The sequence below is a fragment of the Nicotiana tabacum genome, chromosome 19 (assembly GCF_000715075.1).
Source record: "Nicotiana tabacum cultivar K326 chromosome 19, ASM71507v2, whole genome shotgun sequence".
In the NCBI taxonomy this organism is placed as follows: Eukaryota; Viridiplantae; Streptophyta; class Magnoliopsida; order Solanales; family Solanaceae; genus Nicotiana; species Nicotiana tabacum.
The window spans coordinates 151324434-151341921 of NC_134098.1; the positions used below are offsets into that span (position 1 = coordinate 151324434).

General features: G+C 33.8%; 2 protein-coding genes across 2 annotated transcripts; both read right to left on the minus strand.

The window, feature by feature from the left end:
• Window positions 1-10128: 10128 nt before the first annotated feature.
• On the minus strand, window positions 10129-11454 carry LOC107809415 (uncharacterized). Its single transcript, XM_016634048.2, has 2 exons — window positions 11272-11454; window positions 10129-10729 (listed from the first exon to the last, which is right to left on the minus strand). Exons 1-2 carry the CDS (start codon window positions 11323-11325, stop codon window positions 10331-10333), a joined length of 453 nt encoding a protein of 150 aa, XP_016489534.1. The 5' UTR covers window positions 11326-11454; the 3' UTR covers window positions 10129-10330.
• A 2146-nt stretch (window positions 11455-13600) lies between these two features.
• Window positions 13601-17395, minus strand: LOC107809449 (chaperonin-like RbcX protein 2, chloroplastic). The gene is made up of 5 exons (XM_016634086.2): window positions 16855-17395; window positions 15708-15799; window positions 14679-14736; window positions 14395-14460; window positions 13601-14080 (listed from the first exon to the last, which is right to left on the minus strand). The coding sequence occupies exons 1-5, from the start codon at window positions 17176-17178 to the stop codon at window positions 13955-13957; spliced, it is 666 nt and encodes a 221-aa protein (XP_016489572.1). The 5' UTR covers window positions 17179-17395; the 3' UTR covers window positions 13601-13954.
• Between the last annotated feature and the right edge of the window lie 93 nt (window positions 17396-17488).

A 17488-nucleotide genomic window follows, 5' to 3' on the forward strand; every position in this document is an offset into this window, starting at 1 on the left:
AATCATATTAATAAAAAATAACTCAAGTATATCATTGAACTCTTTATGATGACTTTTCATTTTTTGAAATTTATTCAAAATAACCTGATTAGAAATAATACTAAATTTTGTTAATTTATTTTTTTATAGAAGGCATTAAACAATCAGTCAAAAGCTCATTATTTATTTGATTCTGTAAATCATTTTTAACTTCATAGCTGAGAAAAAAAATGAAGAAGAAAGAAAAAAAATAGCTGAGCAACTTATTGAAATGGATGAAAGGAAATGGTTCGGTGTTTTGTTAATATAGTAATACAAAAGGCACAAAACTTCTAAAACAAGGAAATGAAGCTACGGAGATTCGAATCTTGGCTTTCCCTAGAAAAATAGTGCGCTTGACCAAGAGAGCTTCTTAGCTCTTCATGCCAAGAGGTGTCAATGTATTATATTTATTTAATTTTTATTTTTATTTTTTAATTATATATATTTATTTAATAAAAATTTTCGACAAAGCGGTGTCATGTGACACCGCTTGGTCAAAGGTAAATTTGCCCCTGATTTCCAGGTAGATTTTTATGTGTGGATCGAGTGTCACGCCACCACGAGTATGATGTTTGGATCGGGTTGCACGCCGCTACAATATCATGTGTGGATTGGGTTGCATGCCACAACAGGGAGATGTTGGGTACAGTTCTTTATACTTATTTTGTGTATTTTGTTTCTCACCTCTGAGATAGGTTCATAGTATTTGTTTGGTTGTATTATTCTTTACGCGGGGTGGATAGTTCTGTACTCATATTCGTTTTTCCTTATTGGTCATAATCGAGTTGTAGCTTGTTGTCTCATTCATAACGTTATATGTGATTTTAGATAGTTTTGATGTGGCTTGTCGACCGACCAACTTGTATTGGTTGAGACGAGGTTGCTGCGCTTGGAAGTAGTATAATCAGACTAGTATAATGTATGTTGGAGGGAAAATGTCACTAATCAGTTCAGAAGGCGGTAATAGTTCTTGTCAAGCAGAGAGACTCCATGAATTATTGATTTGGTGGGTGGTTAAGAGTTTCAACACACCTCTTTCATTGTTGCATTATTGCAAGGGTTGGAACAGGGTTTGTGTGTGTCATGAGGTGTATTACGGACACCGATATTGTAAATTTACAGCTATTGTGGTTGGAGGATATTACTATGGGCAAATGAATTATGTGGTTCATTGTATGATTACAGTATTGGTGTATGATCATGTTTTGGTACAAGTTGTTGAGATTGATACAGTGTACGTATACTGAATCAGACTTTGTAGAGAATTTTGTAGTTGGAATTTGATTCTAAGGCTTGCGGGCTAAGGTAGCAGGAAGGATCTTCAGTCTGGATTGAGCTAATGTACTCATATGGATTGTGGTGGTATGGATAGGTACAAGAGGTATTATACATTGATTTTTGCAAACTTTGGAACAATTCTTGGCACGTTCGAGGACGAACATATATTTAAGTGGAGGAGAATGTAACGATCCGGCCAATCGTTTTGAGCTCTAGTTTGTTGTTCGATGGTTTGAGACCTTGATTAGCTTCACTTCATGTATTATGACTTGCACGTATGGTTGGTTTGGATTTTCGAGAAGTCTGGAGCTGATTTGGAAGAATAATTCTCAATTCGGAAGCTTTAAGTTGGAAAAGTTGTCCAAGGTTTGATTTTTGAGTAAATGACCTTGAAATCTAGATTTAAAGGTTACTATAGGTTTGTAAGGTAATTTCAGACTTAGGTGTATGTTCAGGTTGAGTACTTCATGATCCGAGGGCGATTCAACACTTATTATCGGAAGTTTGTATTTTTGAAGGTTTGAAATTCTCTAAGTTTGACTTAGAGTGTAATTTTGTGTTATCAGACTCTGAACAGTGTTTCGGGACCTTGGATATGTTTATTTTATTAATTGGAACTTGTGTTTGAAGTTTGGTCGTGATCCGGAGTGTCTAAGTGTGATTCGGACGTATTCGGCGAAGTTTGAATGTTTATATGTTAAGAGCAGGTTTTGATTGTCGATTCGTGATTTTGATATTATTTGTGGCGTTTTGAGTCTTTAGATATGTTTGGATAAGGTATTGGGACTTGTTGGTGTGACTGGACGGGGTCCCAGGGGCCTCGGGTGTGATTCGAGATGGTTCAGACCAATTCTCATTATTTGGCTATTGCTGGTTTCTGGTGTCAGGCGTGTACTTCGCGATCGCGAAGGGTTGTTGGAGCCAGTGAAGATTTTGTTCATCGCAATCGCGAGAATAGGGTCGCGATCGCGGAAGGTGGTTAGGTTCTTCTATGCGTTAGTGTGGTTGGAGTCGCAAACGCGATGTGGTTTGTAGGAGTGGCTTGATGGGGGAATTGTTCTACGCAATCGCGTGAGGTATTTCACGATTGCGGAAGAGGAAGTTGTTGAGGCTGGAAGATTTGCCTTCCCGTTCGTGGAGCTTGGATCACGTTCGTGTAGGCTTGGGTTGTCTGTGCACCGCGATAACGAGAGGGACCTCGCGTTTGCGAAGAAGAATTTTAGGGTAAGGCTGGTTTGGCCTTCGCGATCGCGAGGGAATTTCTGCGATTGCGAAGAGGAAAGATAGGGGCAAAGCATGAATTTAATACATGACTTAGCTCATTTCCCTCATTTTTCACTTGGGTTAGCCGATTTTCGGAGCTCTTTGAGGGGAGATTTTCATCATATATTATAAGGCAAGTGATTCATACTCATTGTGAGTTAAATACATGAATTATTTATGGATTTTAAGATGAAAATTTGTAGATATTGTGGGATTTTAGAAGAAAAAAACCTAGAAATAGTATTTTTGGATTTTGACCATGAAAGTGGACATGAAATTGAGAATAAATTATATATTTGAGTTTGTGGTGCTATGGGTAATACTTATCTTCAATTGTTTTTCAAATCTGGGCACGTGGGCCCGGGGTCGACTTTGTTGACTTTTCGAGCGGAGGTAAAAATTGTTATAAATTGATTAAATTATAAGTTTTTGAGTATATTTTGATTGGTTTGTACGTTGCTTGACTAGTTCCGGATCGTTTGGCATTGGTTTGAGGAGTTAGAGGGGGCGTTGGAGCTGGTTATCATATTTCGAAGCAAGGTAAGTCTCATGTCTTACCTTATGAGGGGGAAATCACCCCATATGTGTTATATTTGCTATGTGTTACATGTCGTGGGAGTTACGCACGCATGAGGTGACGAGTGTCGTGCGTATGCTAGGATTCCTGATTAGGTCAGGGTAGACTTAGACTCACGCCATACTTTAATTGTAATATTTGAGTTATTCTTTAATGTTTAAATTCTTTAAATTACATTTTTGCGTGAGACTACACTTGAGTAAGTATCAGACTTGCTATTTTAGATATTTGGTGAGCTACTTCATTAGCAGTAGAAGTTGTACTTCTTTTTACGGATCTCTCCCTCATTGTACGAAATAGTCCAAAGAGTTTCTTGAATTCCACAACTCACACATATATTCGTGAGTAGGGCTAGTAACCTGTCAAGTTTCACTATTCCTATGGGATCAGACTAAACGCCTCAGTAGTACCATTATGGATCGGGTCGTACGTCCTTGACAGTATTATGAGATGTATCTATGGTTCGTGCCGGTCTACCTTCGGCAGTGTACACGATTATGGGATCAGGTTGAACGCCTCAGCAGTACTGTCATAGGATTGGGTCGTACGCCACGATAGGAAATCGTGCCATTACTCTTATGGAATTAGGCCGCTCGCCTCGACAGAATCGTGTGTAATATTTGATAAGGAGTTAGAGTACCTATGAGTTTTCGTGACTTGAGATGTGTCATTCTATCTGACGTTGACCATTATGTATCCAATGCGAGGTAGCATCTGGTTACCGAGGACTCCATATTTATTCTTCTGTTGAGGATCGTGCTATGCACGTATATTTGTTTTGTTGCTTTTACCTGCCATGCCTCATACCTGTTTATTTTTATTATTATACCTCATTTATTGGACCACTAGTAAGTGTCAATGTCGACCCATCGTCACTACTTCTTCGGGGTTAGGCTAGATACATACTGAGTACTCATTGATTTACCTACTCATGCTACACTTCTGCACTAATTGTGCAGGTACTAAAACAAGTTCATTTGGTGGTCATCTTGGCGCGTAGGCGCAACTGCTGAGGGGACTTTATGGTGAGCTGCATTCCATGATACGATCCGCAGCCCACACAGAGTCTCCATAATATTCATTTATTTTATCTTGTCTATTTTTATATTCGAGACAAAGGTTGTATCAGTATTGTACTCCCTAGTATATGCTCATGCACTTGTGACATCGGGTTTTGGGGATGTAGATTCTCGTTCTTGGTTGTATTTCTGTATGATATTCATATTTATATTTCGATCTTGTTTGAACGTTTAATATTCTATTAGTATTTTTTTTATTTTATAAAAACGGAGAAATTCCACTCATTTACTTCATCATTTGTTATAAAATTGTATTATAGACTAGCAATCGGTGTGTGTTAAGTTGTTGGCTTACCTAATGACGGCGTTGGACGCCATCACGGCTATAATGAGATTTGGGTCGTGACAATACGAATAAAAATCAAATTAAATATTTTCTACATACATGTTTTAAAAATATTTGTCCGAAGTTAGAATATATTACAAATTGATATTATTTTAGGACCACGAAGTATATGGCTACATAGACTGTTTGCGTCTATGTGAGAAAAAAAAATTGTATACCTAACTTACATTATGAAAATGCTAGCTAGAAAGCTACCAAACTAACCTCATAAGATATAATTGACTACAAAAATAAATTTATTGTAAATTTAACCACCTAATTGGAATTCTATTTACATATATGAATTGCTTCAACTTCTTGGATGAGTTGTGCAACATTCATGGTCCTCCAAAATTAAGACTGTGAGCAATCAGTTTCTTTGGCTTCAGAAACGAATCAAGATTGTGGAAATAAAAAAGAGAACCATTGGAGTTTATCCAAACCCCTAAATATGATTAATATTTACCATTTTAAAATTATAATTATTTATGAGTTTTTATTTTATAACACAAATACATCTTTTGAATATTTATGTTATTTTTTAAGAGTTTATTCTTATTAATATGGGACACACGCGTGCACTAAGTCTAGTATTATACATATGAGAGAGGAAAGGAGAAATGGAAAAAAAATTACAAAATAGAGAATAGAACTCTCACCGATAAAGTAAAAATTTCAGATAGTCAACTAACTAAACTATAAAAATTTCCCAAAAAAGGCTCATCAAAAATTTGTCTCAAATATTAAATTTACCTTTGGAGCTTAGAGCTTGCAGCAAATGAGATCGGAGAGATTCAGTAGCTGATCTAGCATATTAGCTACGGCTTCAAAGTTCAAACAGACCCAATATTGTAATACAGAACATGAACAATTTGAATATTATTAAATTAACAAATATTATATTTTGAACTTATAGTTTCAATTCAAAGAGTCACAAATTCAGTACTAAGAGTTTTAAAAATCAAACCCACTATAAATCTTGAACACCTCTCAGACTCTTTAACTCACATGAATTGGCGATGAATGAATACATGTACGTAAGAAGAAAGTATAGTTCGGATTTACACGAGCAAATCCTGTCCTAAACAAATCGTAAACTAAAATTCTGAAAATCTTAAATTTGTGTACAAATTATTATTATTAGCTGCAAAAGCTGCCTATATTCTATATTTGGCCTTCACTTTTGAAGAAAAAAGGCAATCAAAATTTTGTAACCAAAAGATAAGTAATATTGTTAGGCAAGAGCAAACAATTGGCAAGCTAGTGCTTGTTCAGTTCTTCTCAACTTATTGCAACCCTCTAATTTTTTATTTCTAACCCATGCCTTAATTTAACTTTGTAGATTGATAAAAGTATTTTATTACAGAGTATTTGTTATATGAGGAACGCGACCAAGTTTCCAAGGATTAATTTATCTTAAGATTGACACTCCTTGACTCCTAAAATGAATGTCAATTTCAAGATTTTTTTTCACCCATTCCTGGAGTTTCCCACTCTTTTTTTTTTTAGTTTTTTGGTGGCTCAAACCAACAACCTCAAGATTTAAGGTTGAGGTTTCTTGTCATTCAACCTTGAAAAGAGTTAAATAACAATAACTATTATTATAAGGATGATATTGCATCATTAGAAATTGATAAATATTCCTGTCATTTTTTGCCCTTTAAAATAGTAAGGCATGACACATGACTTGTTATTCCAATACTAAGTCAAATTGTCAAATGATGGAATTAGTCATTGGTTATTCAATACTAATGTTACTATAATCAATTTATCATGATCATACACATCAAACCAATCAAAAAGCGGTCGCTTCTATTAATATGTATATCAAATTTATATATAAATAAGTTTCACTAATATATAATCAAGAATATATATATTTAAAAAAAAATTAGTTTCACATATATATATATATATATATATATATATATATATATATATATATATATATATATATATATATAAAATCAGAGGCGAATCCAAGATTTAAATTATATGAGTTCAACTTTTGAAGTTTTTAGCATTGAACCTATTATATATTTAAAGTTATGAGTTTATATTTACTATTTTTACAATTTTAATGAATTTTTACATATAAAATTTTACTCCGCGTCGAAAATTATGGGTTCAATTGAACCCGTCGACAATGCACTACATCGGCCCCTGTATATTAATATTACTAGTACTTACTGTTGTGATTGTGTTATTGACTTGATGTTGGGGTAGATAAAAACGTGTTTTTTACTGTTATGATAGTTCATTGTGGAAAAAGAAATTAGCTATCACTATGTCAAAATATACAAACCAAATCAAATCAAATTAATGGGATTGGGCCCAATTTTTTTTCAGTTTAGCAATAATCGAATAAATTGATGAATGTATAATCAATTGAAAAATCTGTATATGATAAATTTCACCATGTAATTATTCAATTTCACAAGTCAAACAACAACCTTATGACTTAACTGAGCTAAATGATTAAAACAACAAATATCACTAGTATAACTTCAATATAGTTCTAAAAACTCAAACAAGTACAATGAAATATGTCTTTACAACTTTTCCATGGCTTAAAATTTATAAAGTTTTAAATATATATCTCTATAAAGATAAATATTATGTGAGTGATCAGTTGGTTCTTTTTTTTCGAAAATACAAAACTAACCTAATATTACTGAAAGTTTTACTTTTAAATTTAATGTCAAACTAAACCAAGCTGTCAAAGAACTTGTAGATTTTTTTAAAGGTAAAGTGGTACTTCTCAAAGTCTTTAAGGTATTATTATAAAAATAGGATAAACAAAGAAAAAGAAATTTAAAAAGGAAAAAAAGAAGAAGATGAAGCAGAACGAATGTTGTTTTATGGACGGTGATGAATTATCGAAAGATAGAGCATTATTCGTGCTTTACATTGCCGGCCAATATTGACGTGATGCAGTGGAACTAGCGCCACTTTATGACAGGCAGCATATACAAAAATGAAAAGGAAAAAAAAGGATCTTTCATAAAAAGAATTAAAAAGAAAAAAAGAAAGAAAGAGTGCATGATGTATTGGTGAAATTTATGGCAAAGCGAATTAAAAATAATTTCTTAACTACGTAATGAGATGGTTGAGATTCGTTTAGCTTTAATTAGAGATCAGATGTCGAATAAATGGAATCAACAAATATCTTTTATTTTTATTGATAAAATATGAGAGAAACTAAGACAAAAATTAAACGAGTACACAAAAAAAAAATCATCGTAGTGACTAAGTTCTCAAATAGTCTTTGCGGAAATAAGTTAAAACGTGAAAGGGAGGAGAGTATTGCAAATTTAAGAAATTAGATGGTTTTGGTATACATCTATTTAATCATGCAAAACCACAATAATTCAATAGCTCAAGGGTCTAAGATTTGCTGATTTGATATAAAATCAGGTTTAGAAAAATGTTTACCTCCTCAACACTAAATTCCACACCTGAAATAATGTTGTTCTTTGAAAGTGCACAAAGTGATAAAAAGATAAAGAGTAAAGAATTTTTGTACCTATCTCTAAAGTCAAACAAAACAGTTTGTCATTTTCATTCTTTTTCGCCTTCTCAGACCCGTTTTAAATCAATCCACGAGAATATTCAAGGAAAATAAAATTGAATGCCAGCATTTAGCTCTTGAGACGAAAAAAGGGCATATAGAATATATTTTGGCTTTAGAATTAAAAGAGGAGCATGTTTTTGGGTGGAGAATCTCAAGAATTCCCATCATATATTTACTTCTAGTTTATCTCTTTCTTGTTACATATTCTGATTATCTGCGCTAAAATTGCCTTTTTAACTAAAGTGAAAATTCGCAGGCGTTTGAGGCTGAAAACAACTACAAGTTTGTGAAGAGTAAGCATCTGGACAATATTTGAGTTGAAGTTGAGGGGAAAAAAACATTTGAAATTGAAGTTGAAGTGAAATTTAACCAGCATTTCACTTGAAATGCACATTTAAAGTTTTAAACCGATATTCTATTTTGCAAAAACTCAAATATACGTATTTATGACCAACTACATTGGAGTTTCTTCACTTGTGGCTCGAACTGGTGGCTCGAACCCGAGTTCATAATGGTCAATTCCTAAATCACCTCTGCTTCCAAGGCTATAAAATCAATTATTCGTAAGACGTTCAAGGTGTTCAAAGACCTTCTAAGACTTCATAATATATAGTCAGCGCCAAGGAGTTAGGTCGATTGGAATTTGCGCTCATGATGTACAGAAATACGTTTAATTCCGTAGGCATGAACTTGTTCATATTGTCGATCTCAAAGTCGAATAAAGGAGTAGGGTTGCGATAGGTTGACTGTCAGCGTAAAACTTATCAACTCATGATAAATTCTCGTAATTGATAATACAAAATGAGTTAAGCAAAATGAAAAGAATGAAAATGTACGGAAATAAGTTTGTATACTTATATATATTTAGCTATTGGTTTCGTGATGTTCACTTTTAGATTCAAAACTCGAGTATAATGAAGGGTGAGAATAAGATTACTTTTAATGCAAAGCAAAAGAACTGCATGCTAGGAAATAATCCTCAATGTTAACTTAATATAAACCTTATACGTAATTTAAATTCTTGGTTAATTAAGCCTGACTCACTTCATCCATTCATATTAAATTGGCAGTAATATAGGACTTATTAATATGGAATAAAGGAAAAGAAAAGGACAAAAACCAAGCTCACTCACACAAACTTAACTTTTTTCACTTCAAAAATAAAACATAACCATAAATGCGGTAATTGAAAAATAATCACAGTTTCAAAAGTAATCGAAATTTAGTTATTTTTTATAAAGATAAAATTTGAACAAAAATACCCTTAAAAATTCAAAAATATTCTAACATAATATACTAAAGTTCGAACGAACTTCCAGCATAATGTGTTGAATTTCATAATGTGCTGAAGTTTCAACACAATAGGCGAGAAGTTTATATGTTTGAGTTCCAATATAATAAGATTGAAGTTTATACGCAGGAGCTCCATAATCCTGCATATTATACTGAAACTTTTCATGTTTCAGCAAAATAATAACTATTTTTCAATAATTTTACAAATGCTGACTATTTTCGATTACCAGTCCGAAAATTGACTAGCATGTGCTATTTGATCCATCAACAAGACCATATCTGATTGCCACATCCGTGAAGCCTGCAAAATCACCAAACAGCAAGAACCCAAGAAAGCAAAATCAACTTCTTTCACGGGCCTGGCCCGCAGATCTAAGCCCGATGAATTGGACCTAAGCAAACATCTAAGACCAGATCACCAGTACATACGACATAGCTTATAAAGCAGCCTAACCCAGCCCCAAATTAAACATAGTTAAGAATCTAACATATTATAGTGGAACAAATCTATCTTGTATGTGTTTCTTGTAGTAGTAATATCTACCATACTATTCATCAAAATTGCAATTGCACAAGGAAAATAAAAACAAAAGATCGGCTTAATATCCAAGGGATGAGCTAGGCCTGGAAAAGAAAACTTAAAGAGAACGCATTTACTTGATTAATTTATCAAACTAAGGAGGTATTTGTCAAAATGAGCTACTTCTTTTAGAGTTAATTGGGAAACATTAAAGCGCATTAATTACGTTAAGTTCAAACTTATTTACAAAACCAGCATACTTCAAACTGCCAAAATTGTCACATTGGTTGCTCCATTACATCCCACTATTTTTGGAGCTAAAACTTTTAAAACCACAACAAAGAAATTTGTAAAAAAAAAAAACAAATACCAAAAACATCATTAGAATTCCACAAAGATCTCACTCCTTGTTATGTTTATGTTTCCCTATACCTTTCCCTTTAACACAAGCTTTAACAAAGGTTTTCAGACCCTTCTTATAAGGTGACTTGTTCTTCTCTTCTATAACAAGATTCTCTTCTCTTTTCTTCTTCTTCTTCTTCTTCATAATCTCCAACTCTGATTCTAACTGCAAACACATATTCAACACCCTGTTTTCTACATTGAGCAGCCTCTCAATGAGTGTGCCCTTGTGCTCCGTCTCTGTAATGACGTCGTCTATGGGGCGACAATGCTTCTCCATGCTTCGTGGTGAGAAATCCAGTGATGAAGTTTGCCCGTCGCTCGTTAGTGTCTCGCTTGACGCCGTTGAAGTCTTTGGGGAATGGTCACCTCCTCTAACTTCCTCCAATTTCTTGAGCTGAATGCATATATAAATAATATATCAACTCATTTTTGCTTTTCTATTCAAATTCTAAACCGCTCACCATATACTCGCGTAAAATAAATTTACCACTAATTTTTGTTTTAGTAATTAGAGGAATCATAGAGATTATCAAATAACATAACAAGGGGTAACACACACCAGTTTAAGTACGTCGGAAGCCAACCCAAAACCTTGTTTATCCCTCACGTTTTTGCCACGGTTTGGTACTTTTAAGTGCAAAGTTATTTTTTATACAGTATTATTCTTTTTAATTCAAAGACGTTCCACTCTTTTTTATGAAATCAACATAGGAGAATTACGGAATACAGGTTATCTACCAACTTAAAGGCAGGAAATGAAAGAAACAATTCAAGACCTTGCTAGTTCTAATTATAACTTGCCTTAATTAGACAAGCGTAGAAATACGTACTACAAAAATTAAATTGCACGTCTCACGCATCAAAAATGCCAAAAACAAAAAAATCTAAAAGGTGACACAGCAAATATATAGAAGTAAATGTAAGTTGTATACTCACAATATTGTCAAGTCTGTCTAGTCTAGAGAGTATTGGTTCTTCCACAGCTGCCATTTTCTTCTTCTTTCCCTTCTCGTTTCTTTAGCTCTTTCTCTTCTCTTCTTTGTGTTGTGTTAAAAACTCGCGGGAGCAGAAGGGATTTTAGTAGTGATTTTAGGCGGCGAGAGCAAAGTGGGGGAGGGGATACGTGGGAGGATGCAAGAAGAGCAACTGGCACTTGACACATTACAAATTGTAATACTCGTATGTTTAATGAGGGATATATATGATGATGTTTTGGTATCTATGTTGTGTTGACACGTTTGAGGTTGCATGCAGTGGATATGTATGAAATTGTCAGGTTATCCTCTCGTGCCATTGGATTCCGATCCCAAGTGTACCCCCGAAAATTCCAAATCAAGAACCATGTGCTCATTGGTCTGTCTACGTGAGCCAAATCAGCGTTATAGGGCGAGCATTGTTCTTATCACGTAAGAAACCAGGCTGCCAAGAATAAATATTGATTTTTTCAGAAAATGGCCTCCAGTATTAGAAATGGCTCAAAAGTTACTTTCTTCCACCTATGAGTTCAAATTTATCCTTAATGTTATTTTTAGACTTAAAAATATATCTCTCTTAACGAAAATATGACATGACATTGATGAGCATTATAACATTAAGGGTAAATTTGAACTCATAGGTGGAAGGAGGGCATTTTTGAGTCATTTCTAATACGTTAAGGGTATTTCTGATCCTTTTCCATTTTAATTAAACATGTAGCATTTATTTAGTTTGGAAAAAAATGAATTTCTTTTTTACTAAAAACTGCAAAAAATAAAAATATATTTTTTTTCAGTTTTTATAAAAAAAAAAACTGCTTTAAAAAAAGCTGAAAAATATTTTCTAAAACAATATTTTTGTAAAAACTGAAGAAAAAAAACTGAAAAGAAATTTTCTAAAGTAATGTTTTTGTAAAAGCTGAAAAAAAACATTTCCTCTCCTTCCTTCTTGTTTGTCCATAACTCCATATGCTTTCTGAGTTCATTTTTTATATATTGCAGTTCTTCTAATGAGTTAGTACATCAAAATTGAAATATTTTTATTTTTTTTAGTTTTTAGTAAAAAAAAAATTATTTTTTTTCAGACTAAATAAATGCTACATATTTAATTAAAATGCCATTTTTTCAGAACTCAGAAAGCCAATCTATTCCTAAATAAATAATACATGTTTAACTAAATAAATTCTACATTTTTCGAGACTAATGAATTGTTTTTTACTAAAAACTGAGAAAAACGAAAATATTTCAGTTTTGATATACTGACTCATTAGAAGAACTAAAATATATAAAAAATGAACTGAGAAAATATATGGACAAACAAGGAAAGAAGAAGAAGAGGAAATATTTTTTTCCAGCTTTTACAAAAGCATTGCTTTAGAAAATTATTTTTCAGTTTTTATAAAAATATTGTTTTAGAAAATATTTTTTAGCTTTTTTTAAAGCAGTGTTTTTGTAAAAACTGGAAAAAAAATATTTTTGCTTTTTTCAGTTTTTTGTAAAAAAAATCACTTTTTTTCAGACTAAATAAATGCTACATGTTTAATTAAAATGTCCATCAATATCATGTCATATTTCCGTTAAGAGGGGCATTTTTAAGCCTAAAAATAATATTAAGGGTAAATTTGAACCCATAGATGGAAGGAGTGCATTTTTGAGTCATTTCTAATACGTTAAGGGCATTTCTGACCCTTTTCCGTTATTTTTTTTCCTCGTATATGCGTCATACTACCAAAAAGTACGAATTAACTATCGGATAAATTCTGTAGCTAATTAACAGAAAAATTCGTCGTTAATCTTATTAGGGATGCATTAGTAATATATTATCAAGAAATTTTATTAGCTATGAGCAATTCAACGACAGATTGATGATAAAGTTCGTAACTAATTTTAGATTTTTTTTAATGTCAGAGTACAAGAATCCGGACTAGTCTAGTATACTTGGTCCGTTTTACGTCCTGTACACATAGAGCTATGTTTTGTTGCAGGTGAGAAATCATAGTATAAAGTCTTTCAATAAACTATTCTTTCTAAAATCCTTTGAGCTAGGCAATTCGCAAGTTGATCTGTTTCTCTTAAGTATATATGTACTAGGAAGTGAGTAAACTTCTTTCTTTGTCAGTCTCTATTTGTTCTGGTTTGCATTTAAACCTAATCTACAGGACAATGGAACTGTAGAACAAGACTTAGCAAAAGTATGTATGCTTCATATTATTTCTATTCTTTCAACAGATTTTGTTAAGCAGGTTTTACCAATGCACTATGCAAATCAATATTTAAAGCAATGTAAGGACTGCTGATAACATATTTTGTAATACATACTAACAATATTAAGTATACATAGAGGCTAAAAAAGGAAGTATTTGAAAAATGATAGGTGTACATACTTCATCCCTATCAGAACAATAAAAGTTCAGGTCATACATGGATGATGTATAGATCAAAGCATGATATATTTCTCAACAGGACGCACTGCACATCCTCCATTCCTCCGCCCACTCGCAACAACCGTCTGTCGAGAATATGGTTCCACATCCGGAGCTGAAATTAGTACTTTAAACCAATGACAACCACCAAGAACAGTTTTGCCTATCAAGACTAAAGGATAAAGTAAGGGCAAAACCACCAAAGAGAGCTACTCCCATTAATCAATCCAAACTTCCAGCAATCTCATCATCTTCAGATAGCCATATAACAGTTTGAGCGAGTCGTTCACGCATCAGTTCCACGTTCTGATCAGATATTCTATTATATAATTCAGCATGATCACATTTCTACATCCAACAGAAAATATTCATTAGCTTTTCTCTACATCATTGCAGTTGAAAACGTACCGGGTTTCAGTAGCAAATCGCCACTTGTCCACGACACAACGCAGACAAATGATAGATAGAAAATAGGGATTAGTACTCCTTTTGCCATGAATTAAACCATTAGCTTGTCATAAAGAACTAACTCCAACTAAGCAGTGCATGGTGATTGCCAATAGAGTGCTTTTGAACAAAGATATATATAATTCACAAACGCCCTACTTTTGAAGGAGCGAAAAAATTTAAATCGAGCAGTAGCTAAAATGAAGGTGGCATACCTGCATCCATATGCTGTAAAGGTTAAGACGCGTTATCATCACCCTCTCAGCAAGTTCCCGCTTTTCCTGCAAAACTTTTAGAAACTATCAGACACACAGAACAATACAGACAAAAGGCAAAACTCAGCTAATATGAGACTAGTTATCCTTAAACCTAAAGGGACATTATTATGGTGCTATTTCCTTGAAATCATGTTTTTATTGGATGCGGAAGACGTGGGGAAATCCTTGCCGCATATCACCTTTTCCATATAGAAAGAAGATTTATCACTATCTACTGTTACCTTGAAAAGTTGTTGAAGGAAATCTTTCCCGGTGTTAGGCACGTGGTTTACTATAAAACTGTAAAAAAAAAAGGCAAAGAATTTAGTGAAACAACTAATGAACAAAACTATCAAAAGGCTCATATCTCTCGATGTCATTGAACAAACAAGATTCTTCGACAAAGACTAAAAATGTTTTCAAGAAAGAGCAGTTTTGCTACTTTTTATAAGGTGATACACTCTAGACCCTGTACTTCCAGTTTGGAGCTTTGTTTTTCTTTTCTTTTCTTTTAACAGTGGTGTCTAGGCTAGCTTATGTGCACCTTGACTAATCCCACCAGCAGGTATATATTGGGTAACTCAACTTTGTCCATCAAGGCACAAACAAGAAGAATTTACCTAGTATCGCCTCTACTGTGATTTGAACCAAGCTTCCCGAGGTTGTTACTCCACTTCTTCGACCATTCAGTCACCCCCTTTAGCGGCTCCAAATCAGAGCATACTAAGTTTTACATTGGCAAAAGTGGTAGTATAATCCAATTTAAAAAGGTATACTCTCGAGAATGGGTGATTTATAATACGAGTCTCCAGGAGAATTTTGGTGTTACTTTTCAAGTGGAAAAGCAAGCTTGGACAAGATTTTTCCAAATTTCCATATAAATCAAGATCAACAGATATCTTGGCAAGGGAAGAAAGAAGATAAAAAATAAAAAATAAAGTTTCAAGGCAACCGAAGAATGTTAAATGAAAAATAAAATGCACTATAAAAGGAGAAACATAGAAAAGCTCAAAAGATAAAATGCTCATAGAATTATAAAATAGAAAAATAGAAAAGCAAGGGAAAACGAGAGAAGCATAAAACTGTCTCAGCTGCAGTCCTGGTCTTTGCATCTATCTCTCCTCATTTTATTTTGTTTAAATTGGATTAAACTAACAGTTTTTATAACATCAACAGCCTAAGTGCTAACTTGAATCATTGAGCTAAAACTAGGGGTTCATCTTATCTGGATTATAGATATACCCTTAAGAGGAAAAGAAATCTAAACTTACTTGTAAAACCATGTGTACTGTGGCGGGTTCATCTCATAGAGTTGTTGAAGAACAGTCCGTACAGCTTTGTAAGTGATAACATTGATTATTTCCTGCAAATGCCAATCACTTAAGGAGTTCAATATGAATCAAATGAAAACGGAACTGCAAAAAGAAATTGGGCACAGTTCACCTTGAAGTCCTATAGTTACAGCAAAACGAGGACAAAACAGTTTCAACAGTTTTTAATTAATGGATGACCAAAAAATCAAGTGATAGAATCAACAAAGAGAGCACTGTAGTAATGAGTCAAAGTTCAGGATAACTACTTATCACATAATTCCAGTTGATATCTTTTACTTTAAAGAAGGTTGACTTTTTCGCAATTATAAGCTAAACTGCACCTGTGGAGGAATCGATTGGCTCTGCAACAAAAGGAGTAGTGAAAGCCATTTGACAAAAAGAAAAGACCAGAAGACAATTTAAGCGATGAATTTATATTATTGAGCTACCTCATCCCCTGCCTTCCAACATTCTTCAAACCGTTGTTATAAAGTATAAATTGGCAAGTTTTTTGCTAGAGCCCAATGAGAGCAATCTATAATAAAATGTAAAAACCGTCAATTTACACAACACAACCGTAAGTTTCTCGAAGGGGAGCTTTGGAGCAACGTTAAAGATGTCTCCATGTGAAATCAGTCATTGATGCTTGCATCAAGGTAGGCAGCCTACATCACACCCCATCAAGGTAGGCTGCCTACATCACACCCCTTGGATGTTGCCCTTCCCCGACCATGTGTGAACGCGGAATGCTTCGTGCACCGAACTGCCCCTTAACCATAAATTTCCTGTTTGACCATACCCCTTACTTCACTTATATCTACTTTCTATCCGTTCACATTTCTTCCTAGGATGTATAACCCACCAGAAAACCAGGAAATTTTCAACATTTAGACAAGATTGCTCTGTATACAATCTATTAATGTCAGTGACAAGAGAAGCTATTTTTCATCAATATAAAGAATCCACTATCATGTTTTGAGCAGTTAATAAAGGTCACAAATTGATCACTATACAATTCACATTGGAAATTCTGGTCTAATTCCTAGTAGTAGTAGTAGTAGTAATAAACATGATTAAAAGTAAGAATTTACAACAAAGCTCTCACATTTTTAACATCTTCGCCTGAATCATCATCCTCCACTTCCAACCCACCAACAACACTGAATTTCCCAATCTTCTGTCTTTTCCTTGAAACCCCATTTACAGCCAAAGATATCATCTTTGCGGATAACTTCCAATCACACCATGCTTCCAAGAAACTGCTGCTTAAATTCAACTGCTTCCTCCCCTTTAAGCTTCTCCAAAATCCCAATTCCCCATTAGTCTTGAAATTAAAGCTGCCTGAGTTAAGACTAGGATTCAAGCATAAACATGGAGAAGAGTGAGTTTCAGCTAATGATCTTCCAGTCCCAGATATAGTTCCCACCATTATGTTCTTTTTTGGCCTTTGTTATGGGAAATTGATGGGGTAGAGAGCAGTTGGGGTGGTGGCTGAATCTTTCTGATGTAGATTCTTGAAAACACATTTTGGGATTTTTATGTACGTAGTTTTTTTCTGAGGTCCAAAATTGTTTGACAAATGAGATTTTTTAATCAAGAAGCAATGTACCAGATGGTTGAGCTTATTACTTTCTCTTTTGCCTGTCAATCGTTTGGAGAACACGGGCCAACCTTTACTTAAGAATTGGACTTCAGACTTCTTGCCCAAAATGGTAATTTTATTTATTTGTTTGTTTGTT

What these genes read in the sequence shown, in the direction of transcription:
- LOC107809449 (XM_016634086.2), bottom strand. Translation starts at nt 17,178, where the DNA reads ATGGTGGGAACTATATCTGGGACTGGAAGATCATTAGCTGAAACTCAC. An exon ending in CAGTACACATGGTTTTACAA is followed by an intron (nt 14,737 to 15,707) that starts GTAAGTTTAGAT and finishes TTTTTTTTACAG; the next exon opens with TTTTATAGTAAACCACGTGC. An exon ending in TCCTTCAACAACTTTTCAAG is followed by an intron (nt 14,461 to 14,678) that starts GTAACAGTAGAT and finishes AAAGTTTTGCAG; the next exon opens with GAAAAGCGGGAACTTGCTGA.
- LOC107809415 (XM_016634048.2), bottom strand. Translation starts at nt 11,325, where the DNA reads ATGGCAGCTGTGGAAGAACCAATACTCTCTAGACTAGACAGACTTGAC. An exon ending in TAGACAGACTTGACAATATT is followed by an intron (nt 10,730 to 11,271) that starts GTGAGTATACAA and finishes ATATGCATTCAG; the next exon opens with CTCAAGAAATTGGAGGAAGT.